Source organism: Centroberyx affinis, unplaced genomic scaffold (genome assembly GCF_046629955.1).
Source record: "Centroberyx affinis isolate AG114_WGS23_722 - 3 ecotype Tasmania unplaced genomic scaffold, CSIRO-AGI_Caff_v1 ptg000655l_1, whole genome shotgun sequence".
NCBI classification, from domain to species: domain Eukaryota; kingdom Metazoa; phylum Chordata; class Actinopteri; order Beryciformes; family Berycidae; genus Centroberyx; species Centroberyx affinis.
Window position 1 is genome coordinate 223,027 of NW_027279281.1, and position 25,974 is coordinate 249,000.

At 40.6% G+C, this 25,974-nt stretch overlaps 2 protein-coding genes across 2 annotated transcripts; one reads left to right on the forward strand and one right to left on the reverse strand.

Moving 5' to 3' along the window:
- Positions 1 to 8,378: 8,378 nt before the first annotated feature.
- Positions 8,379 to 13,556, forward strand: LOC139643813 (programmed cell death 1 ligand 1-like). The gene is made up of 5 exons (XM_071519083.1): positions 8,379 to 8,575; positions 10,025 to 10,098; positions 11,039 to 11,413; positions 12,563 to 12,721; positions 12,802 to 13,556. The coding sequence occupies exons 2-5, from the start codon at positions 10,047 to 10,049 to the stop codon at positions 12,924 to 12,926; spliced, it is 711 nt and encodes a 236-aa protein (XP_071375184.1). The 5' UTR covers positions 8,379 to 8,575; positions 10,025 to 10,046; the 3' UTR covers positions 12,927 to 13,556.
- Positions 13,557 to 22,070: 8,514 nt separating this feature from the next.
- LOC139643815 (uncharacterized) lies at positions 22,071 to 24,565 on the reverse strand. The gene is made up of 4 exons (XM_071519085.1): positions 24,519 to 24,565; positions 23,842 to 24,201; positions 23,220 to 23,363; positions 22,071 to 23,139 (listed from the first exon to the last, which is right to left on the reverse strand). Exons 1-4 carry the CDS (start codon positions 24,562 to 24,564, stop codon positions 23,036 to 23,038), a joined length of 654 nt encoding a protein of 217 aa, XP_071375186.1. The 5' UTR covers position 24,565; the 3' UTR covers positions 22,071 to 23,035.
- Between the last annotated feature and the right edge of the window lie 1,409 nt (positions 24,566 to 25,974).

Here is a 25,974-nt window from a genome sequence, read left to right on the forward strand (position 1 = left end):
TAAAGGTTAAGCAATCAACTTCATATATCACTCACTTTAGACGCACTTGGCGAGCACAAAGGGAAGGCCAGCCTGGTTGGTGGCAGAGCAAACAGAACAATGGTTTCTCCTCCTAGTTATGAGAGAGCTCAGGCTCAAAGGCAGATTGAGCACACCTGTGTCTGGCTGACCTCAGACAGCAGGTGTGTGCTTGTTGCTCCTCCCAGAGCTCAACAGGGGTGATCACAGACATGGAAGACTTTCAACAGTGAGTTATAAAATTACAAACTGAGTGTAACGCCGGGTTCAGACCGCAAGCGTAAGCGCCACGAAGCGTCAATTCTCGCGTGAGCAGGAGCCTGGTTGTCAGGGTTGCCAGGTCCGCGGTTTTCCCGCGGAATTGGGCTACTTTTTAAGTGTTTCCGCGGGTAAACATTTTTGTCCGCGGGTTGCAGAGGCATGGAATCTGCTGCCACCAGTTTGAACCAACGAGAGAGATGCTGGCCTTGTTCAATACAGACATGTACGACAAGGACCAGGGCGAGGGATCTCAACATGTCTAAAAACAAACTGGACAGTAGACACTGTAAATAGTTCAAGTTCATGGACTTTTTTTTCCCGTTCTGTGTTGGAGACAGCCAGCAGCAGTTAAACGGGTGAGCTGAAATGATTTTCATTAAGTACACAGCTAATTTACACATATTGTAAGTACAATATTAAAATGTTCCAAATGAACATGATATGGTGTCCAAGTTGAAATAAGGTGTACAGTAAGCCTACTTACATATTTACTGTAAGTATATGAATAAAAAACTGTTTCAGGAAATAGCCTTTAATGTTTATGGTGTTATTTTATTGATATTACAGTACATTTTGCAATTATAGCAATGCTGTTGGACTTTAAAAGGAACATATATGGATTTTTATGGGCATATTTTGAGTTCTGGTATTGGGCTGGTTTTTGGGCTGGTTTTGAGTTGCTGTTTGGCTACTTTTGTCTCACAGACCTGGCAACCCTGCTGGTTGTTCACACCAGACGCGCATCTACAGGAGGAGAAAACCCCGTGGAAACAGGCTGGAGCTGCTGACATTGTGTTCCAACAGCCACCAAAGCTGTTCTCTGCTGTCCTTGTAGAAACACTGCTGACAGCTCACTGGACTTTTCCACATCAGGGATGAACTTTATATTTACCATCTTCTTAATTTCCCCCTTTCTTCACAAACTCCCTCATATCAAAGCTGTCACGTTTATTTGTGAGTCGTGACTTGTGATCAGGAAATAATTAGGAAAGCTTACAAGATGGAAATAAATGCGCATGTTTGACTTTGAGCACGTAAGTAGATTTTTATTACCTTTAACCTATTACTAAGTAACTTGTGTCGGGTCAGTCAAGCTCGTGCCAAAAAGTGATTGCCGCATCTACCTTGTGACTGGACGGTTGTTTCTGCCTCAAAATGACTTGATTTTATTCATGAGGGTTATAATTTAAAGATTACAACCCACTCATTCCTTTTTACTTGTTGAAATTCCTTTGAAGGGCCAATACAACCAGTAACATGCAGTTTTCCACTTGCCAGAAAGTGATTGCGGCTCCTACCTTATTACTGAAAAGTTATTTATACCACTGCTATTACCACGGACGGACATAAACAGATAAAAGCAGCTGTATACGTATATAAAATGGGCGATATAGCTATCACTTTTTGGCAGACAATCACTTTTTGGCACCACCTGTCTGCTCAGCACGGCTGGGTGTGTCAGAGCTGCAGTCACAACAACTACGCAGTTAGATAACGGCAGTTAAGGTGAAGAAGCACCAGGCACGTGCTGTCAGCCGGTTCAACAAGTTTGAATCAGGCATTTGAATCAGGGGTCGAATCCGACTCCAGGTGTTCAGCCTACATTGCTTATTACTGTCATCCTGGCCATGTCAACATGTAACTGTTCAGGCATTAGGCGATCCTACTTGATGTGCTGGTGGAAGAATGTGGGCATGAACCAACTACAGAAATTGAGATTTTGTAGAATTAAGTGCTGCTTGTTGGATCACTTGTATGCTTATGTCCAGTGGCTCCTGGTGATAGGTCGATCTATTGTCTGCTGATAAATACGGAACCATTACATAGCCAGATTATTGAATAAGAGATTGGCGAGACCTCCAAGAGAGCGCGAGAGTCATCGTCTGTTACTGTTATAGCCTGCCAAGTTTTAACTAACCACATCCAATATGAATATGATAAATACTGAAATTTATTATTTGTTGGCTAATGGCATTCATCTAATATTGAAACTAGATGTTAGAGCGAAATGCCCCGAAGGTCTTGTAGATATTCCTGTAAAATTCATCTGCACCCCTCCAGATCTTCCACTCTCTGCAGCTGCAATGTTTTGGATTTCAGATTACCATCAGCCACTTTGTGGCCAAACAATGTCACTGTTTGGTGACTGTAAACAATCAGCCAAGATTAGAAACTTGGAAGATTTGTTACAAATTACTTTACTTTATTCATAGAGAACCAAACGTGCTCGGTAAAGGCTGAACTGCAGTTTGTTTGCGGATTGCTTCTACAAAAAAGTCCTGCAGGAATTTATTTGTGGAGGTTTTGTCCTGCAGGAATCCTGTACGAGCGACCAAATCCTGTAGGAAGCAGCTGCAGGATTCCTACAGGACTGTGACTGGTCCTGCAGGAACCCTGCGCAGGTAATTCCTGCTGGAGTCCTGAGGGACCATGACCTGCAGGATTTTAAAATTCCTGCATGATTTAAATAAATTCCAGCAGGAATCATTCAAAAAATCCCACAGATAAAAGACATGAAAATCCTGCAGGATTCCCTCATTTTTCCTGCATGAATCCTGTGGGACTTTTTGTAACTGTAACCACAGTCTGGTTACAGTTCTGCCACAGTGTAGCATGGATGCTGGCCACAGATGTTACTATGGTTACATTTAATGCTACACTATAACATGGATGCTAGCTACGGACATTTCTATGGTTGCAGTTCTGCTACAGTGTAACATGGATGCTAGCTACAGAGTTGCTATGGTTACAGTAAATTACTTCTGCTTGTAATATAAATCACTGAAATCAATATTTGGGGTCAAAAGAAACATGTTTGGTAAGTATCAGTGTAATAATCAGGATAAAGTACAGGGAGCCGGTAATTCTTCCACTCTCAGCTCCAGCAGGTGAATCAGACCCAGACTTCGTATCTCACATGGCTCAGTGTCTGCTGTCGGTCCACAGGACGGCTGGAGGTGTGAAGGGATCTGAGAGGCTCTACTGCCTGAGATGACTTAGGTTTCATCACATGTTCATGACTCCTCCCCCTCTGTCCTCTGCTCTCACAGGGAGAAGATGATCTGGATCCTGCTGCTGCTCTTCCTCACATCCTGTGTCTGCGGTCAGCTTCCACCTTCAATTCATAATCCAGAAATATAAACATATTTTCAGCCTCAGTAACAGATTTTCTCAATTCTTTACCCTCACAGCCTCTTTGTCTTTTTAATATGTTACATCTATATGTTTACATGCACACCAATGCTCCAATTACTGTCAGTAAATCAGCTGATATTGTGATGTTTCCTCCAGAGTTTTCTTCTTGTCAGGTGGAAAAGCCTCTGAAACAGCATTTAGACCATCATGGACACTAAAACTCTCCAACAAAACCTATATAGACAGAGTGTTTCCTTAATCAGGTTAATATCAGAGTGTTGGTGAGCATGTAAACACTCTCAGTCTCTCTGTTCCTCACTTTCCTCTCTCTCTCCCACAGGAACATTCATTGTGAAAGTGAAGCAGATCTCCTATCAGGCAGAGGAGAACGGGAAGGTGACGATGGAATGGATCTTCCCACCCAAAGCCAACATGTCTCTCTCCTCACTCCGCATCCATTGTTCACTGCTGTCTCCTACTGAAGAAAAGCCTTTATATTTTTTAGAAAACGGTGTTGAAGAACCAGAATCTCAACATGAGCAGTTTGCAGGACGAGTGCGATGTGACGAACACAGACTCAGAGAAGGACACATCCCACTTCATCTGTCCAGACTCAGGATTAACGACTCAGGAACGTACCTGTGTGAAGTGTCCACTGGTTATGGAGGGAACTACAGTGCGTGTTCGCTCACCGTCACTGGTAAGTTGACTCAGTAGAACTCAGTAGAACTTTCCTCACTAGATTCATTTAAGGAACATCTTTAGTTAAAGGGAAAACTACTGCAGGATAGGACTGTTGCCATGGTTACCACTGTAATACTATTGCAGGATGGGGTTACCAGTAGGGCTGGTAACCTACCGATATACATTTTATTTGTGAATGAAAAGTAGTTCCTAACTGATGAAAGATGAAAAGATGAAAGATGAGCACGCTCAGTTTCACCTGAGCAGTTTGGTTTGTTTAGATGGGAAGTCCCGCCTTACACAGCAAAAAAAATAAATAAATAAAAGTTGAAAATAAAAATGTCCAAAGCACAACTGTCCAACAATAGTTGGTGTCCAGACTACCTGAATTGACCCACCTGTTTTTTATTTTCTCGATCAGTAAAGGACACTTTGAACTTCTATGATTAAAATTCTGACATTCATCTCAGAACTCAAACTTCCTCATTCGGTTCACACAGCTTCATCCAAGTTGTCTCTCTCACTTTTGTCATTTGGGATAAATCCAAAATATTCCCAAACACAGACAGACATATTTTCCATATTTAAAGGTTGATCTCATTCACTGGACATTTTCTTTGGTGCTACTTGGCCTTTCACTGATCAGCGGCTGCTGCTGCACTACACTTGACTGACCTCTGACCTCTAGTGTGGCGAGCTGCACACTGCATTATATCAGCTCAACACAGCAGCTTTAGTTTGTCAGTTTCATAATGAAATTCACATACTAGCCAAAATATCAGGATATACCTTAGTATTGAAATACAGTCTAAGCCTATTTTCAAGAGTCACTGCAGAAATCCACCTCTCTGCTGATCTAAGTGGATAACAGAGAAAAAGCGACGGTGATGTCAGTGCCTCATTGGCTGAAGTTGAAGGTTTTTTTTCAAGGAGCTCTTCTAAAAAAGGCACCAAAAGTAGAAAACTGCAAGACTCCAGCAATGCAAAAGCAGCTTGCAAAAAGCTTCACTCACATTGAAAACCAGAAAAGGCCGTCCTCTGCTGCTAAAATATATCCTGTGTGATCAGGATACTTGTGTTTTATTTTACAGGGAAAATGGGAACTGCCCCAGATCTACCAGAGGATCCAGATCAGAGAGAACGTGGATGGTTTGGTCTCTTCGGAGTTGGGGCAGCAGTTGTTGTAACTCTAGTAGTAGCAGTATTCACTCGTCAACGCCGTTGCCCAAGCAAGCAACAAGGTATTTGCTTTTCCTAGTTTTAAACATTTTATGAATAGATTTTGTGTGTGTGTGTCCTCACTTGTTCTTGTCTCACGTACAAGTCAAGGCCAAGAGGAAAAATGTCGTCATTTGGCTCCTGATGGACCAGACAAAGAACAAAGAGCTCGTCTCCTCAGCCCAAGCTGCTGCATGTGTGAAGGGACATTGCAGAAATGATCCAGTATAATGTTACACTGCTTGTGATTGGTGGAGAGAGAGAGAGGAGAAGCTTCCTAGTATGCAAAGCTTCATAGTACTAAGAGTTGGTCCTAGCAGTGATAATCTAAGAATTTCCCCTTAAAAGTAAGATTAAATCCTAGTTAAGATAAAAGCTATTCAAGAAGCATCTCAGCCCTTAAGAGAGCTCCTAAGGTGAAAAACTGTTCAGAGTAGAGAGAGGAGGACTTTTAGGAGCTGAAGAGTTTCTTAAGCAGAAGAGAAAATGGCTGAAAGACACAGAGGAAGGAGAAATTATTTTAAAATAAGACATCTGGTTCCATCTGCAGTTTATAGTTAGTTGCAAGAGTAGAACAGCTTACTTAGTTACTTACAGGCGACAATAATTTACAGTTTACAGTGCACTGACTATATAAATACACATGAAATGTCCCATTCAAGTAAATGACGTGTTCTGTGTCTAATGCAGAGATGAACAATTAATTGAAAAGAAATCAAAAATCACAATATGAACTATTACAATTTCCAAATCGCTGAGGCTGCAGTTAATAATAGCACTGCTTTGTTAAATGGGAGCACATCTGTAATGAGATCAACCACAAACATCATCCTGCACAAACTAGTCTGTAGAGTTTAACTGAGTCACGTCATTCAGCGATTGAAGAACATTTCTCCTTTGTGTCTTTCAGCCATTTTCTCTGCTCTGCTTAAGAAACTCCTCAGCCTCCTAAAGTCCTCCTCTCTACTCTGAACAGTTTTTCACCTTAGGAGCTCTCTTAAGGGCTGAGATGCTTCTTGAATAGCTTTTATCTTTACTTGGATTTAATCTTACTTTTAAGGGGAAATTCTTAGAAAACATCATTTCAAGAATTTTCTTAGAATTTCACCTTTGTTGTATTTTGCTTTCATTGGTTTTTGGTTTGTGATAGTGGACAAAATCTTAGCCAGAGGCTTTCCCTATACACTGAGTATTCAGCTGTGTAGTGCGCCAACAGTGTTGAGGTTTCATCTTACATGTTAATGTCGTATTTATGTTCCATTATGTTACCTTAAGCTGTTTTGTTCAGTGTGATGTTATTCATTTCTCCCTCAGTGTCTTTACACTACTTTACAATACTGTTTGAAATTACTGAAATATTATATTTCAAATATTATGAAAATACTGAAAGCACTGAGCTGATATATCTGTCTGTCAGTCAGTGTGTCATCCTGTGTTCATGTACAATGTGGCATCATGCTAACATGTTACCTATGTAATGTTATGTGCAATATGTGGATCAGGGAATTGTCATTACTGTGTGCTTATCCGATCCTGTACAGTCCAACATAAGCAAGATATTTCTATGTCTCTTCTAATAAATATATAAGGCTCCTGCACACGATCTACTTTCAAATCACAATTTAATATAGCGACGTTTCGGTCAAAGACCTTCTTCAAAGCATCAAACATAAATAAAATATAAATCGCTTCTGAAAGTTTGTTGCTTTAATGTATTTGTTTTTTTTATTTCCCCAATTTCACTGTTGAGATATATTTTCATTTTTATTAATTATTAATTTTCATTGTGCTTCCCATTTTGTCTGAACTCCCTTTTACAAATATCACATTTCCTTGTTATGCCTTTTGGTGAGCCATTTTGTAAGTTCTGCTTTTAGAAGTAGGCTAGCCTAGTATATAAACAGAGACTATTCATTATATTTCTTTAATAATATTTTCTAATTATATTTTCTTTGTTCATATCCAATTTTATATGCTTTTAGTGAAGAATGTAACTTCGATTTTATGTAGGCTAGGTGTGAATATCATTCCAACATGACAGGTCCACCATTCTGACCAAATGACTGTTTTTCTAAAAGTAAAGCTCATTCCAAGTTTCTAATGAAGCTTTAACTCTTCTCCAGACCGCGGCTCACACAGTCGTTCTGTTTCTGAGGAGAAATTCTCTGGTTCTGAAACACTGAATGATGAATTTCAGGTAACGTTTCTTCAAAATGGATTTATAGTGTTTAGGAGTGACGTCATTTACCTCCCTCCTCACCCTGTGATAGGTTCAAATCCTCATGGACCTGTTCATACATCCGTCCATTATAATGAGTAGATTCATCATCACATCCTCCAGCATGGGGCGGTGATCACATGAGATGCTTTGTTGAACTCGGCTGCAGCTTTTTCTGTTATTTTCAATAGTTTGGTTGCTGCAGGATTTTAAAAGCCAGTAGCTTGGACTATGTTTTCCGGCTGGGCGGTGTTTGAACCTTCACAGTGCCAATCACAGTGCTTAAAAACGGGAAAACTCCACTCAACCGGGATGCTGGGGACTTAAAACAAACGCACAATCAAATGACAGACAGTTTACTCTGAGCTGCGGAGCAGACAGGTTGTTGTGAAAATGTAGAGAAAGAAGAAACTAGACATTCTTTCCTATTTTCAACCCAATGTGATAAAACAATGTGTTCAAGTGAATTTAACCTGTTTCTATGAAGCAGCTCCGTTATGAGCGAAACTGCTGACTGTGTTTCGGGAGAGAGAGAGACAGAGAGGGAGAGAGACACAGACAGACAGAGAGAGAGACACACAGACAGACAGACAGACAGACAGAGAGAGAGAGAAGGAGACAGACAGAGAGAGAGAGCTGTCAGCTGATAGTTCTCGACACCGTAAAACAACAAACTGTTTACCTTTCTCCCCAAACTCTTTCTTTTGGCCATAAAACATAATTTGTTAACGACAATTTCTTCTTTTTCTCTCTTAATACCGGTGTCGATGACTTCCCTTTCAGACTGTCGCTTTAAGGGTTTCTCCGCCCTGCGACACAGTGTCACGCTGTAGTGAAACATTTCATCAGCAATTCGCGTGTTGGTAAACACCTGAATACACCGTCCAGACCAGACCAGAGACCAGACCCCGGTCAGTTTGTGGATATAAAGTTTTCCGCTCCCCGGTATCTCTGTACCTCAGCTCCCTGCACGGACTACAGGAGAAATCTTGTGTTGTCTGGATGTTTGTCACTGGAAATACAGACTTTATTCACCGAAAGGTAAGAGACTCCTGGTCTCAGTTCCCAGCTGACCCACTCCTTGGTCTTCTCATTCTCCTAGGTTTAAACCTGCCAGTTTGTGGACTTTTGCCTTTTGATAGATAAATTAAGCAATCAGCTTTTTATTGTTGGAGTCCTGGAGAGAAAACCAATTCCTTATTAATGTAATTATTACACTGGAAAAAAAATCTGAATTCATAAACTAACATAGAACAAATTTTGTCGTAGATAATGCTGAATGGATATTTGAGATGTGTTGATGCTTCCTACAACATTTTTCAAAATCAAAACCATATGCTTTTTAGATTGCTGCTCTGAAGAAACCTGAAGTCAACCAAAGGGTTGCAGGACATGAAGTCGACTGCTCTCTATTGCACTCACTTCCTCACTGTTAGCTCTATCTGCCCCCTAGTGGCCGTTATGAGCCATTACTAGGATCTTTGACTCTCCTCCACTCTGCAACACTGATGCCTGTGGGGAGACCGGGGTTGGTTGTCACACTTTTTACCTTGGCTTCCATGTCTCCATAACCAAAAGTTAAATCGAATCTTGTCCAAGATTAATTGAAAGCCTAGGATGTCCTGCAGAATTTGAGTTACCCTTTATGTAATTGTCCTATTTACGTTTCCTATTTCCTATACACAATTTTTACACTTTAAGTTGAAGGTGGCATAAATGACTGTTTGACCACATTTGAGAATCATTCAGCTTTATTTATAATCATGACCAAAAAGGTAACACCAGTATGATTATAGTTAATGTTCTCAACTTTCTTTCTTCTCACGTTTCATTAAGAAATAAAAAAGAGCAGGTATTTAAGTTTAATTCCTGTGTTATATCTTTGCATCAAAGATAGTATAACAAAAAATTATAAACAAAACAAAAAATTTACTAACATTCATAAACAGGGCCAATCACATAACTAACCATGTAGAACCGGCTGTCACATGTGATAGTTATGCTAAAGGTTATGCTAACAACTTTCTGCTATAGCCAAGGGAACAAACAAAACATTTATACTGTAGCTCTCCTTGCCCGCTCTCTCAAAGTTGATTTTAAAGTTTATTAATATATCAGCATACTACAAAACAGAAATTAAGACTTTTACATTTTAGTTTGAGTCATGAAAAACTCAAATACCTCAAATCTTTTACATCCATACAGAAATTGACCACATAGGTAACCTCTGTCCTCAAGGCTGAAAATTTCATTATCAAAATTTTTAAACAGCACCCCCTGGTTTGGAGGATATAAGCAATGTGACAACCAACCCCGTGTGTGTCCTTGTTTTCATGTACAATCACTAATGCATTTTGGGCTCAGCTGGTCGACTGGTTTGTGTCAACAGGTGTTGGTTTTTGTTTGCTTAAGGAAAATACTCAGAATTCCTTATTAATGTAATTATTATACTAGCAAAATTCTGTTTTCTTCCCTCTTCTTCCCCACCAGGATCGACCAATGGGATGGCAGGATGGAAAGCTGTGGCAGGTTACTCATCATTTGTCTGTGCTGTCAGGCCATTGGTGAGTAGCTACAGTTTTCTTCCTCAAATGATGAAAGATTATTTATTTTTAGATGCAAAGCAGCTCATGGACCTGTACAGTAGCTCCCTCACTGCCTCACAATTAGTCTGTGTGTCCCCTAGTGGCCGTTAGGAGGCAGAGCAACGTCTCCAAACACTGAGCAGGATCCTTCACTCTGCTCTCTGCAGCACTGCTGAACTGTGGAGCTGCTGCACATCAAGACACAGAGGCCCTCATTTACGAAACGAACGTACGACAGAAAACTGGGCGTACGGTCATTTCCACGCAAAGCTCGGCATTTATCAATTTGGACGTGAGCGGAAGCTACGATCAAATCTCACGTCAAGTCTCAACTCGTGTACGCAAGTTTTCGAGTCAGTGTGGACTTGCGGTGCAGCATAGTAAATCTGGCTGTTATTAGACCATATATTCTGACTGACATCTAAGCATAGCCACATATTGGACTTGGGACGTTAGAGTTTCTATTTGGAGGTCAGAGAAGTTTCTCTTCTTGGACATATTACGCCTCTCCATGTCGTAAACTCTGGGGGCGAGGCCTCTAAACCGAGAATATTTAGGGGCGAGAAATTTAAATAACGATTGGTTTCAGTCGCCACATTTATCAACGCCCGATCATTCTTACGCTGTGATTGACGAGATACAAACGTTTCATGAATCACACGTGAACCCTGTCATAAGATGATTTCTGCGCTCGGATCTGTGCTGGTTTCTACGTTAGATTCATAAATGAGGGCCTGTGTGTCCTTGTTACTGTTTACTGGCTGGCTTTAACATTATATGAATCTATGAATAATATGAATATGCAGTGTTTTTCACAGAGAATTTTGGTGGGATGCCCTCAACTCTTGAACTGTTGATTTTCTGATTTCTCCCTTTTGCTCTCTTCCCCTTCTCCCTTTCTGTCTTTCTTGCCCTTCAGCTGCTGCAGCCCAGTTTCCATTTACTGTCAGTGTAACTCAGAGCGTCTACCAGGCAGAGGAGCAGTGTAACGTCACTCTGATATGGCTCTACCCAGCCACGGCTGACATGCCTCTTCACACACTGTTCATCGACGTTCTGTACGTCAAACCCGAACCGTGGAGGAAGATTTTCCGTGTGGAAAACGGCGTGGAGGACAAACTCTTTCCAGACGAGCAGTACAGGGGGCGAATGTGGTGCGATGCAGAACTCGCCAGGAAGGGACGGATTGAATGCCAGTTCTCTGAACTCAGGCTCAACGACACGGGAACTTATCACTGTGTTGTAGCTGTTGGAAGGGACGAGCACTTTAAAACATGTGACCTCAATGTTACTGGTAAGCTGACATTACTAGCTTCTTTATTTTGTTAAAATACACTTGACTTGCCACTTTTAGCAGCATATTCAAAAATACAGACTCAAGACTCAATGTTGGATGGTTTAATTTGCAGCATTTCATATCAATTCACCTGAAAAAAGTATTATGTTTTAATAAGATTGAATTTCTCACTGACCTCCTGGCCTGAAAACCATTAAAGACCTTTGGTTTAAAGTGTCAGCTAATATGCAGAAACAAACATACAAGAGCTCAGCCAACTATTCAGCTGTCACCTGAACAGGCTCAAAGACCCTTTTACATCCTGGGTGACTGGATCGGACAGAGGAAAAATAAAATAATCCAGGTGCAAATATACTGATGTTGAAGATCTGAGCACCCAAACCTCTGATCAGACGAACATTTGGCACATTAACAACAAAGTGTAAATGCAGAGCATCTTGAATCTGGGTTCAGCAACTATGGAAATGGAAATAAACATTACCATGCAGGTCCAACCAGGGAGCCCAGTCCAATCAAACAGCAGCAGGAAGCTCAGACAGAAACACACAAGGCAAAGATGGACAGTCAGCATACTGGGGGATGGGAAACTAGTAAGACGAGGCGTTTACTGTCAGTTTTAAAGGATGTAAATATTACAAGAGGAGGTGGTGTGCGCCTTCATCTGTGTTTTGCAAGGGAAAGCAAGAGAAACCTGATTCCATTGTATATACTGAAGATGCAATGTAATGTAAGGTGTAAAATTATCCTAGTTCAACCATATCTAGCCCCAGTTCAAATACAAGATACATGTTTGTGCCAGGTGAAATTGGAGCCAAAAAGAGAGAGGAAGAAATAGACCAGTTACAGTGAAAAGCTTGGCATAACATGATGTTGCAATCCTCTGACACCCAAATATTTTTGGTGTTAAGTTTAGTCTGAGTTTGGTTTCATTCATGTTTTGGTCCTACTCTAAAGGGACATTTCATGGTAACAGTGGAAATTCTAAATATGGCCCTTTACTTACTTCATGGAAAGTGGAATAAATTGGAATGTTTTTCAATTTCCCATTTTCTCTAGAATTGGTGTTTTTTGCTGTGTGGTCCACCCCTGCTCAGTGGATACACAGTACTGTATATGTTGTATACAAACTCTGTTATCTCCATGCAGCTGCAGAACATCTACCAGAGGATCCAAAGCAGAGAGAACTTCTACGGTTTGGTGTCATTGGAGTTGTGGCAGCAGTTGCAGCAGCTCTAGCAGTTCTAGTAGCTGTAGTTGTATCTGTGGCATTCGCTCATCAGCGCTGTTGCCCAAGCGAACAACAAGGTATTTGGTTTTCCTAATTTTAAACATTTTCTAAATAGAATTTTTGTGTGTGTCCTCACTTGTTATTATCTGATGTACAGGTCAAGGCCAAGAGGAAAACGTCGACATTGGGCTCCTGACTGACCAGACAAAGAACAAAGAGCTCGTCTCCTCAGCCCAAGCTGCTCCATGTGGGAATGGACATTGCAGAAATTATCCAGTATAATGTTACAGAGAGAGAGAGAGACACTCTGCAGTCCAATCTCATCAATAGCATAGAGTGTACAGGGGTATAACACAAGTTTCCCAATTGTTTTACAAAGGAATGTACTTTCTATACATTCAACGTGCAATACACATCTGTTAAAACTAATCTAATTCCGCCCAGATGATTCAGCCTTACTTTAGGAGTCTCTGGGGTCCAAAGTCGTCCTTACCTTGTGTATGCAGTTTTCAGGACAGCAGTGAGTCTCTTTTAGGCACGAGCCAAATGTCCACTTGGTACAGATCATCAGCTGTCCTGGAGTTTGGAGAATCTTTTACAATTCAGAGTTGATGGGAGTCATGTGAAGGAAGAGGGAAGCCGGCTGCGTCACGTTCTGCAGGTTGCAGCTGTATTGGTGTTCTGTTCCTTCAGGTTGGTGAAGACTGGACAGAAGTTACAGACTGGGTTAGAGAACAGTTGGACCTTGATCAGGACCTGGTTCTCATGGTCTGTTGTGCTGGGATTTCTGCACACACACTTTGATGGTCACAGCTGGGCCGCAGTCTAAAGAGGATGTGTGACTGTAAGCAGCTGTTTATATAGAGCAGATGACATCACACCTTAGAACTCACCGGCTCCCAACCTGCTGTAGTTCAGCAGCCAGTTGCACCAGCTGAACGTAAGCTCCATCGTAAGTTAGGGTGTAAAGTCTACACTAACTGTTACGTTGAAACTAGTTAGTTTGACACTAAAGTTGTGTCTTTGTTTAGTTGCACCATGAGACTTAAGGTACATCTTAACTAGTAGAGCACCTAGAGCTAAAATCAACGACTATCATCTAACCATGGCTACGCGACAGCAACAGAAAAAGATTAGAAACCTTGGAAATTTGCAAACCTCTACAAACACATCAACAAATAGGTACGTTATCGAGTATAAAGTAGGCTGTAAGGATTCATGTTAGTTTGCCTCCTATACCAGTCTAGCCTAGATAGCAGCCTACAACTAGGCTAGAATTAATCAAGTAACAGTTAGCGGTTTAACCGTTATTTTCAACGGAGCAAAAGTTAGGCATTTCCCCCTCAGTAACCATTATTGATGGCTAAAGAAAGTTGTAGATTTGATATTCGTCAGTTCAGTGATCTAAACTCATGTCCAAGATAAAAGTCAGTGGTTCCTCCTGTCCCCCCGCAGTGTTGTCGCTCTCCATACTACCTGAATGTCTGGAGCATCTCTCCTTAGCAAGTGAAGTGGAGCAATATTCACATCGGGAATGTAGCTTGTTACATCATCTGGGAGACTGAAATGTTCGGATTATTGAAATATGCATGACAGACACGTGGTAACTTTATGAAATCGCTGTATAAAGTACGTATTCTGCATAAATGAATACAAATAATCACCCCAAGTGTCTATAATACTCTATAATACTGGCTAACACCCAAGTCTGAACACACCACCGGGGAAGCCTATAACATGTAGCCTAATTTAGGCTCTGATGCTGTGTGCGTTATCTCTGCTCGGGGAAAACGAAAGCACGAGTATAAATCAAAATCATCATACGGTTCAAAATGATGTAATCCGTCACGGAGGACGCGTTGCCGACATAAACCGCCCTGGATCTGTCCCTCCTGCTCCTCTAGCAAGTTAAAAATGTCTTGTCAAATTGATGCGCCGTGCCAACTGTTATTTTACGGAGGACTTTACACCTAGTAGGAGGTAGGTGTAAGTTTTAAGTTGTAACTTAAGTCTACGTTGTAACTATTTCAGTTGGTGCAACCGTTAAAATTTTAGTAATGCGTAAACTCGGACTTAGTGAGACTTTACGTTCAAACTAGCCTACGTTTGAACTTAAGTTCAGCTGGTGCAACTGGCTGCAGATGTTTCAGGTGGCTGTCCAGAGACTCCATTTTGAGAGAGGTGAAGTCTGGGACTTGTAGTTCTTTATCCCCTACATGTGTTGAGGTCATGGTGTTCACTGTCAAAGTAGACTGGAGGTTTCTGTACTTGACTTTATGTACATAAGACCTTATTGCCTTGAATGGGAAATTTCATGTTAATCTATATAGTCAGTACACTGTAAACTGTAAATTGTCATAGCTTCAAAGTAACTAGGTCAGCTGTCACAGCTTGTAACTGTAAACTGTTCCAGCTTGAGGAGAGACTCTGTGTTCAGAGAGGAACAACCTCCTTCCTCTTTGCCTCCATATTCACAGGGAAGTCTGTTAAATATGAAAGAAAGACCATGATTTTGGATGAAATCTGATGAAATCTTGCCTTTCTTATTTTAGCACTTTGTCATTTTGCATTAATCATTTTTTGGTTTGTGATCGTAAGTGGACAAAACTTTAGCCAGAGGCTTTCTCTATAGGTTGAATATGCAGTTATGTAGTGCGGCACCATTGTTGAGGTTTTTTTTGTCTCCTTCAGTGTTTAATATCAATACTTTTCTGTTTGAAATTTTACTACTGCAAATACTGAAACTCTTTGATCACCATTTGTATACTTGTAGCTTTTATTACAGTGTGGGGGGTACGGGGGTCCCAAACAAAGTTCTGCCTCGGCCCCCTGTAGTGTAGAGCCGGCCCTGCCTGCAGATCCTTCATCTAAAGCCTTAAGCACTGAGCTGATATATCTGTCTGTCAGTCAGTGTGTCATCCTGTGTTCATGTACAATGTGGCATCATGCTAACATGTTACCTATGTAATATGTTCTGTGCAGTATGTAGATATGAGCAGGGAGCCACCTGGTCAACATGCTAACTGAACAGTTGAGATGTGTTGACTTGCACTGAGTCAGTCTGTGGATAAGGAATTGTGGGCCAATCAAAAGCACTTTATTGACATGCTTTTAATATTGTTTTTGATTTCCAACTTTTAAGCTTGTGGGTTTTTTTTTCATTTGTTGTTTAATCACTTTTGAACTCATGCAAATATTGCACTTCCTTATTATGCACTTTTCCATTTTATAAATTATTTTTAAATGTGTACTATTATATATTTTTTTATCATATTGTTTCATTTTATATGCTTTTAGTAAAATAAATGACTTCAATTTTATATGCTGTGAATGTCATTCTACCATTCTGACCAAATGACTGTTTTAATAAAAGTAAAGCTCATTCCAGGTTTCTAATGAAGCTTTAACTCTTCTCCAGACCGCGGCTCACACAGTCGTTCTGTTTCTCAGGAGAAATTATCTGGTTCTGAAATACTGAATGATGAATTTCAGGTAATGTTTCTTCAAAATGGATTTATAGTGTTTAGGAGTGACGTCATTTACCTCCCTCCTCACCCTGTGACAGGTTCAAATCCACATGGACCTGTTCATACATCCGTCCATTATAATGAGTAGATTCATCATCACATCCTCCAGCATGAGGTGGTGATCACATGAGACGCTTTGTTGAACTCGGCTGCAGCTTTTTCTGTTATTTTCAATAGTTTGGTTGCTGCAGGATTTTAAAAGCCAGTAGCTTGGACTACTGGCCCCATTCGTTTTATGACCAATGTTTTCCGGCTGGGCGGTGTTTGAACCTTCACAGTGCTAATCACAGTGCTTAAAAACAGAAAACTCCACTCAACCGGGATGCTGGGAACTTAAAACAAACGCACAATCAAATGACAGACAGTTTACTCTGAGCTGCGGAGCAGACAGGTTGTTGTGAAAATGTAGAGAAAGAAGAAACTAGACATTCTTTCCTATTTTCAACCCAATGTGATAAAACAATGTGTTCAAGTGAATTTAACCTGTTTCTATGAAGCAGCTCCAGCGAAGCTGCTGCTGTGTTTCTGCCTCTCCACCATGTTGACTTCCTGAACAGCCCAGTGGACAGAAAACTGTCTGTCAAAACTTCTGTCCGTTTTCCGACGGATCAGTGTGGCCGCAGCTGGTGGAATTCAACACATGCAAAGTGGGCCTGGACAGGATCTGTAGGTCTACTTGTTCAGAAAAAAAAACAACTGTGAGAGATTTGGGAGAGAGAGAGAGAGAGAGAGAGAGAGAGAGACTGAGAGGGAGAGACACACAGACAGAGAGAGACACACACAGAGACAGACAGAGAGAGAGAGAGACAGAGAGGGAGAGACACACACACAGAGGGAGAGAGAGAGAGAGAGAGAGCCAACTGTACCAGGACATCAGAGACACATACTTCCCACAGATTACAAACACCCAAAAAGACTTTGAAAATATGAATAATAACAAAAAACTTTCATATCTGCTGGGTGAAGTACAGCAATGTGCAAACACAGCAGCAAGATCTGTGAGCTGCTGTGACAGGAAAAGGACGTCCAGTGGAATACAACCACCGTAAAGACTGTCAATCATCTGTCAATCACCTGTCAATCATCTGTGTATTCCTGCACTATCTGCACCGTGCTGATCTCTGTACATAGACATACTGTACATACAAACAGAACAGATACCTTTAAATACCTTTGTTAAAAACTTTTAAAAAAAGATTGCAGTGTTTACAGTTCTTACTTATTTGTATTTATATTTTTTAACTGCAATTGCAATGTTGCAATGTTACACAGCTCTGTTTACACATTTCTTTATTCTAGTATATCTTTAATTGTATGTACATTTTTGTTTTTACTTCACACTTGCCTTGGCAATGTAAACGTATGTTTCCCATGCCAATAAAGCCCCTTTGAATTTGAATTTGAATTTGAGAGAGTGAGAGAGAGCTGTCAGCTGATAAGAAACGTTATCTTTACGATATCTCCCGCCTAAACCACACGCTCCGCCCGAGAAGCTCCGCCCAACAATAAAAAACTTCACCTGTGGGTAAATGTAACATGAGTCTGCACCATCCATTCATTCATTCAGTTTTCAGTCAGTTTTCCGCTCCGCTCTCAGCCTGTCTGTCTGTCTGTATGATCTCTGCTCCTTCTCTTTCTGTACGGACTGCAGGAGAAATCTTGTCTCTCTGGATGTTTGTCACTGGAAATACAGACAGTGTTCACCTGAAGGTAAGAGACTCTTTCCTGGTCTCACTTCCCAGCTGATCCACTACTATGGACCAGTTCGCTTTGGGTTTTGGTGAAAAAATGAAGGAATCAGGTTTTTATTGTCCTGGATCTGTCAGCTTCACTTCTCTGCTGTTGTCTTCTGATGAGTTGCAGCTTGAACTTTCACTGATCAAACGTTTAAAAGATGTAACACAGTGCAGATGCAGATGATAACAGGTCAAATATCTGTCAGTCTGATCCGTTAGAGAAAGAGCCGTCTGTATATTTCAAGACTGAAGAAGTTTGTTTTACAGCCAAACTGTAACAGAGTTCTTCTTCTCACTCGTCAATACTGTCAACAATTCACACGCATGGAATTATAATATTATCTGCATATTATAGGTTGTAGATAGACTATACAGGTGGACCTGTGCAAAAATGTGCGCAGAAACGAGCATATGTATAGTACAGAAAGCCAAAGCCCACTGAACAATCTTACGTTGATTAGACGTGTAAAACGGCCCATAGCCGTCTAGGCGACGTTGAAATCATGTCTTTTTCTTTCAGGAAGTGGAGACGCTGCTACATTTTCTTGGCTGTGGAGGAGGTGTTGAGGGACCAGCTGAGGTTGTCAGCAGAGGGGAGAGGTCAGCGCGGACTCTCCTGAAGTCAACGATTATCTTTTCATGCCTTTTGTGCATGGTTTACAGGGTTATGAAGTTAACAGAAAAGTTTAAGGTGATTTTGCATGTATTAAGAGGAGAATTAATGTAAATGTAAAGTTAATTTTAAGGGATTACTGGTTCATAGAGTCACTGTTCAGTATTTATCATAAGATATTCATATTGGATGTGGTTAATTAAAACTTGGCAGGCTGACAGACCCAAGGAGTTCTGCTCTTTTGGAGGGAACGTGTTGCCAAACTCCATTTAGAAATCTAACTATACTAAAAACTAATTCAACTAACTAAAGAACTAACTCTAGCATGGATGCTAGCTACAGATGTTTCTGTGGTTACAGTCCACAATTTTTTGGGCTGAAGCTTGTAAATTAAATTTGTAAATATGTAATCTTAAATGTAAATCTGCTTGTAATAAAATCATTTAAATGAATATTTGGTGTCAAATGAAACATGTGTTTGGTAAGCAGCAGTGTAATAATCAGGATAAAGTACAGGGACCGGTAATTCTTCCACTCTCAGCTCCAGCAGGTGAATCAGACCCAGACTTCATATCTCACATGGCTCAGTGTCTGCTGTCGGTCCACAGGACGGCTGGAGGTGTGAAGGGATCTGAGAGGCTCTACTGCCTGAGATGACTTAGGTTTCATCACATGTTCATGACTCCTCCCCCTCTGTCCTCTGCTCTCACAGGGAGAAGATGATCTGGATCCTGCTGCTGCTCTTCCTCACATCCTGTGTCTGCGGTCAGCTTCCACCTTCAATTCATTATCCAGAAATATAAACATATTTTCAGCCTCAGTAACAGATTTTCTCACTTCATTACCCTCACAGCCTCTTTGTCTTTCTCTCTGCCAATAGCAATATAGCCAGAATTCTCCTTACCAAGTAGAAACAAAGACATAATTACTTTGATTTTACTGTATTTTATTTGTATCATGTATTACCATTTTATCCATATTTTAGTACTGTTTCAGACTTTGTCCACCAACCTACACCTCAATTCTTTGTTGCTGTAATGACACAATTTTCCCTTCAGGGTCAAATAAGCATTCAGGGTCAATGCTTATCGTGTCTCTCTACATCAGGACATAGACAACATGTGAAATCAGCTGCTGTAGGGTTGGAATGAAAACCTGCAGACTGTTGGTTCTTACAGACACATAATTGCCTGTCCCAGCTCCAGACAGATATGTAGATAGATGGAGACAACATGATGACACCACAAGGTGGCACTAGAGACACTGATACTGGACTGTAGATTGTGAACCACACTCGGTGGTGGAAAAGCCTCTGAAACAGCATTTAGACCATCATGGACACTAAAACTCTCCAACAAAACCTATATAGACAGAGTGTTTCCTTAATCAGGTTAATATCAGAGTATTGGTGAGCATGTAAACACTCTCAGTCTCTCTGTTCCTCACTTTCCTCTCTCTCTCCCACAGGAACATTCATTGTGAATGTGAAGCAGATCTCCTATCAGGCAGAGGAGAACGGGAACGTGACGATGGAATGGATCTTCCCACCCAAACCCGACATGTCTCTCTCCTCACTCAGCATCCATTGTTCACTGCTGTCTCCTACTGAAGAAAAGACTTTATATTATTTAGAAAACGGTGTTGAAGAACCAGAATCTCGACATGAGCAGTTTGCAGGACGAGTGCGATGTGATGAACACAGACTCAGAGAAGGAACCATCAGGCTCCATCTGTCCAGACTCAGGACTGACGACTCAGGAACGTACCTGTGTGAAGTGTCCACTGATTATGGAGGGAACTTCCGTGACTGTTCCCTCACTGTCACTGGTGAGTTGACTCAGTAGAACTCAGTAGAACTTTCCTCACAAAGTTCATTTCAGCAGCTTATATGGTTTAAAAGAAAACAGTGATGTTCTACCATGGCTACCTCTATAGCACTACAGTTACCATGGATACCATTGTAGTATTAGTGTTACCATGGTTCCCACTGTAGTATTGCAGGTCAGGTGGGGTATAAAGTCTGTTTTGTTGTTTTACTTGTAAGTGAAGAGAGGCTCGCTCCCCTGTCTGATCTGCTGTGGTTCTTCTGTTCTCTTGTCAGATTGTTACAGTAAAATGTTTCCTCTTCACATTAATGACTCAGTATTTGTCTGATCTCTGAACAACAGCCAGGCTTCAGTCCACAGCTGAGAAAACCAAGCCGCCGAGCCGGGGAGTGACCGCTCTCTTCGCTGGATTGGTGTTTTTGTTGCCACACTTTTCCTCATAATGCGCTCCACTCTGCATGAAGAGACTGCTGCTAGAATGAAATCTCCACCGCTTGGGAGAAAAAAGTGTGATCGACTGCAGACACACTTGCCAACCTTGTCTGTGGGTCCTCCCCCAGAAAAATAGAATTTTAGAGACTTTGTTTCCTGCATTCTGGTGACTTTTAAAGAATGAAGAAACTTGTTACCATGTCATTAGACTGCTGATATCAGGGATGTTCGTACTTGTATTTAAATGATTATTGTTGCAGCACTTTTTGTTTTCCTGGCACTTTAAATTATCTGGCAGCTCATCCTGTTGATGCTGGAAGAATGTTTATATATTTCCACTATTGCAATAGTTTGCACTAATTTTAAGTCACTCTGAATAATATCTCACATAATTATAAGATATAAGATATAAGGATAAAAATTTACTATTTTCCATCCCTAAATCACTCAGTCAACAGTCACTGACAAATTTGTATGGTTTGTGCAATATGGCAGATTTGGGAACAATTCTTATTGTGAATATTGATGCTCTTACATGACTCAGTGTGAAGTTTAATCCCTCATGTTTTTATGACAGCTCACTGGGAATCAAGCCTGTTTATCTGTAGCATAATAGTTAATGTTATATATAATGTTAATATAATGTTTGTATAAATATATAAATATAATGTTAGTATGTTTATAAAGTATTATTCTTCCCATGTCACTGTTAATAAAATTGGACATTTTGCTTCAAATACATTACAGTCAGAAGAAATTATAACATTTGATTTCAACACTTGTTGGTAAATATCCTACATTATAACTTGAGCTGATGTGTATTTTATTTCTGTAATGAGGGGAATTTATTTTGCAGTAATTAAACCAATTACACTTCAGTCAAGTCATGGTCACATGGCCACATCCTCTGTTCATATATAGGAAACTGTTAGTAATTTATTGGTTGTTATTTCCATTGTCTCTTATTCAATTGGTTGATTTTAGTGTCTTATGTTCCTAGCTTATCTGTATGTTGAAATTTTACACTGTCACACTGTTGTGTGGTTCATAAATATCTGACTCAGTGCTCTCACATGACAAATTCCTGTAAAAGGCTAAATAAATGAAATCTAAAATGTATAGGCTTTTAGATGTATTGTTTTATACATTTTAATAACTTTTAACGTTAATCTGCCTGTTTATTGTAAACAGAAGTCAGGTTTTTATTCCTGATTCTAGTAAACTCTGATAAACACACAGTAGAGAACAGCTTGGATACAACTACAACACAACTAAAACACATATGCTGTATAAATAAAGTTTATTATTAGTACCTAATCAGTATTTGGTCAAAGTGATAAACTAGCAGCCATAAGTCACCAAACTATCAGAGGAACATCGGTCCTGATGTGAAATGTTTAGAAAATACTAACAAATTGTTTTATTCCTGTTCTTTGATCTCCTTTAATGATAAATACTAAGAGATTGAATCTGGACTCAGGATTCGGGTTTGGCTGAATGTTTCACTTGTTAAATCCACCTGGCTGTGTAAAGTAAAACGGACTCTGGGTCAGTTGATCCTCAACTATCAGGAGACAGAGAGTCTGTCCAGCAAAGAGTCTCTACAGACTGAGACTCTAAACCTGATCTGTTTCTGGTCCTGATCCGGGAGAACAGGCAGCTGAGTTTGACATTAAAATGCAGATGTCAACTTTAGACAGTTGGTGCTGACGTCATATTATAGAGATGAAGCCTTTAAACTGTTTGCAGCAGTTGTGTTAGCATGTTGCTGACAGAAGAGGAGTTCCACTTCTTTCCTCCCTCCAGTCTACTTTGGCAGGGTGAAGTGAACACCATGACCTCAACACATGTAGGGACCAAAGAACTACAAGTCCCAGACTTCACCTCTCTCAAAATGGTGTCTCAGGACAGCCACCTGAAACATCTGAACTACAGCAGGTTGGGAGCCGGTGAGTTCAAAGGCATGACGTCATCTGCTCTATATAAACAGCTATTTATAACAGGACAACAGACCACTGGTCCTGATCTGGTTCAGGCCCAAAAGCGAGGCACTGCTGAGGAAACTTTGTCTTAATCCCCTTTACAGTCTTTGCCATTAACTAGACTGGACTCCAGAGTCTTTGTAGCATGAGCAGAACTCTTTTCCTCCTCACTTTCATTCAACTTATGACTTCAGTTTCAATTTCATCCAACTCTCTGTCCATCTGAGCTCCTGGTTCATCACCCTCTGTTTCCCTCTCTCTCTTTCTCTCTCTCTCTATCCATTCCCACATGGAGCAGCTTGGGCTGAGGAGATGAGCTCTTTGTTCTTTGTCTGGTCAGTCAGGAGCTCAATGCTGACGTTTTCCTCTTGGCCTTGACCTGTACATCAGACAATAACAAGTGAGGACACGCACACAAATTCTATTTATAAAATGTTTAAAACTAGGAAAAGCAAATACCTTGTTGTTTGGTTGGGCAACAGTGCTGACGAGCGAATGCTGCTAGAGCTACTAGAGCTGCTGCCACAACTCCGAAGAGACCAAACAATCCATGTTCTCTCTGCTCTGGATCCTCTGGCAGATCTGGGGCAGATCCCATTTTCCCTGGAAAATAAAACACAAGTATCCTGATCACATAGGATGTGTTTTTAGCAGCAGAGTTCTGAGATTAATCTCAGAATCTATTGACCTGTGAGAATAAAGTCAGAATTCTGCCACAGAAGGATCTGGCTCTCAGAAGTCAAATAAATTTGACTGAAGCTAAGTATTATGTTCAGACAATATTTAATTTGTTTTAGATCATTTGTTGTCTTTAGTTGTTCATTACAGGTTCAGCTCAACCAGCCACAATAGATAACTGTGTGTTTATTTCAATGTTAAATAATGTTTGTAAAAAATCTGCAATATAGTTATTTTAAAAATAGAAGTTCAAAGTGTCCTTCACTGATTGAAGAAAATAAAAAACAGGGAGTGGTAACATGGTAACAGTCCCACCCTGCAGTAGTTTTTGTTTTAACTAACGAAGCTGCTGAAATGAATCTAGTGAGGAAAGTTCTACTGAGTTCTACTGAGTTCTACTCACCAGTGACATTGAGCGAACATGCATGGAAGTTCCCTCCATAATCAGTGAACACTTCACACAGGTACGTTCCTGAGTCGTTAGTTCTGAGTCTGGACAGATGGAGCCTGATGGTTCCTTCTCTGAGTCTGTGTTCATCACATCGCACTCGTCCTGCAAACTGCTCATGTTGAGATTCTGGTTCTTCAACACCGTTTTCTAAATAATATAAAGTCTTTTCTTCAGTAGGAGACACCAGTGAACAATGGATGCTGAGTAAGGAGAGAGACGTGTTGGGCTTGGGTGGGAAGATCCATTCCATCGCCACGTTCCCGTTCTCCTCTGCCTGATAGGAGATCTGCTTCACATTCACAATGAATGTTCCTGTGGGAGAGAGAGAGGAAAGTGAGGAACAGAGAGACTGAGAGTGTTTACATGCTCACCATTACTCTGATATTAACCTGATTAAGGAAACACTCTGTCTATATAGGTTTTGTTGGAGAGTTTTAGTGTCCATGATGGTCTAAATGCTGTTTCAGAGGCTTTTCCACCTGACAAGAGTATTGGGGTGCATGTAAACATACAGATGTAACAAATTAAAAAGACAAAGAGGCTGTGAGGGTAATGAAGTGAGAAAATCTTTTACTGAGGCTGAAAATATGTTTATATTTCTGGATAATGAATTGAAGGTGGAAGCTGACCGCAGACACAGGATGTGAGGAAGAGCAGCAGCAGGATCCAGATCATCTTCTCCCTGTGAGAGCAGAGGACAGAGGGGGAGGAGTCATGAACATGTGATGAAACGTAAGTCATCTCAGGCAGTAGAGCCTCTCAGATCCCTTCACACCTCCAGCCGTCCTGTGGACCGACAGCAGACACTGAGCCATGTGAGATATGAAGTCTGGGTCTGATTCACCTGCTGGAGCTGAGTGGAAGAATTACCGGCTCCCTGTACTTTATCCTGATTATTACACCGCTGCTTACCAAACATGTTTCATTTGACACCAAATATAAAATATAAAAATATAAATAATGATAATGCTAATACACCAATTTTCATGATCATTTTCCTGGTTTTCCTTGAATGATTCCTGCTGGAATTTATTTAAATCATGCAGGAATTTTAAGATCCAGGACAAAACCTCCACAAATAAATTCCTGCAGGACTTTTTTGTAGAAACAATGCGGTCAGATTGCGGTGCAGCTTTTACCGCAATCACACGTTTGGTTCTCTGAATAAATTCAAAGTAATATTGTTATTGTAAAAATCTTCCAAGTTTCTAACCTCAGTTGTTTCTCTGCAGCAGGCCTCACGGCCTTTCACCACAACATGGAGCCTGTTAATGTGACTAGAAATTCAAAACAACGGGAGTTGAAGTGCAGAGTTTAATTACATGAACAAATGTGAAACAGAAATAACAGACAGAATGCCTCCACTTTCTTCACAGAACCTTCCCCCCAAAATATTAGGCGGAGAGTACGATTTATTTATTTATTTATTTATTTATTCAGGGTAGGGGCGACATTCAAAATGTGCAGCTGCATTAAATAACTTACAGCTCAACATCAAACTCAGATGAATATTTATTGAAATTGAAGTTAAAATTGGCACAGCAATAACTCCTCTGTAATGCTCCATGATGTGCTGGTGGAGGAGGCATGTGGGAACAGCAGGTGAACCAAATTGAGATTTTATAGAAGTTAGGTTCTGCTTGGTGAATCACTTACTGCCGAATTGTCCAGCGGCTCCTAGTGATAAGAAAAAGGTCTCAAGTGATGATCTACGATGTGTGCATCGTTTGATGATAAATAAGGAAACATGAAACTTTTTGAATGGAGTTTGGCGACACGGTCTCTTCACTCATCAGGTCTGTCAGCGAGCCAAGTTTTAACTAACCATGTGCAATATGAATATCTTATGATTGTAAAATGTTACGGCTGGAATGATGAGTGTATTTCCACTTGCTGCTGGCTCCGGACCACGGGCTGTTAGGACAGATGAGCACCTGACAAAGACGATCCGTTCCACCATTTGCTTTAGCTTGGATTGGTTGGCACAAAGGAGAACAAAAATCAATAGGCTGTTCACAATTTCAAGGAATTTTAACATCAACATTAAATATTCCTTTTTACATTGATCATTAATTCAGCAGGATC

Excerpts from the sequence above, each read along its gene's own strand:
- LOC139643813 (XM_071519083.1), top strand. The coding sequence starts at position 10,047 with ATGGAAAGCTGTGGCAGGTTACTCATCATTTGTCTGTGCTGTCAGGCC. Across the intron at positions 10,099-11,038 it reads TCTGTGCTGTCAGGCCATTG|CTGCTGCAGCCCAGTTTCCA; the intron begins GTGAGTAGCTAC and ends CTTGCCCTTCAG. Across the intron at positions 11,414-12,562 it reads ATGTGACCTCAATGTTACTG|CTGCAGAACATCTACCAGAG; the intron begins GTAAGCTGACAT and ends ATCTCCATGCAG.
- LOC139643815 (XM_071519085.1), bottom strand. The coding sequence starts at position 24,564 with ATGATCTGGATCCTGCTGCTGCTCTTCCTCACATCCTGTGTCTGCG. Across the intron at positions 24,202-24,518 it reads CCTCACATCCTGTGTCTGCG|GAACATTCATTGTGAATGTG; the intron begins GTCAGCTTCCAC and ends TCTCTCCCACAG. Across the intron at positions 23,364-23,841 it reads ATGTTCGCTCAATGTCACTG|GGAAAATGGGATCTGCCCCA; the intron begins GTGAGTAGAACT and ends TTTATTTTCCAG.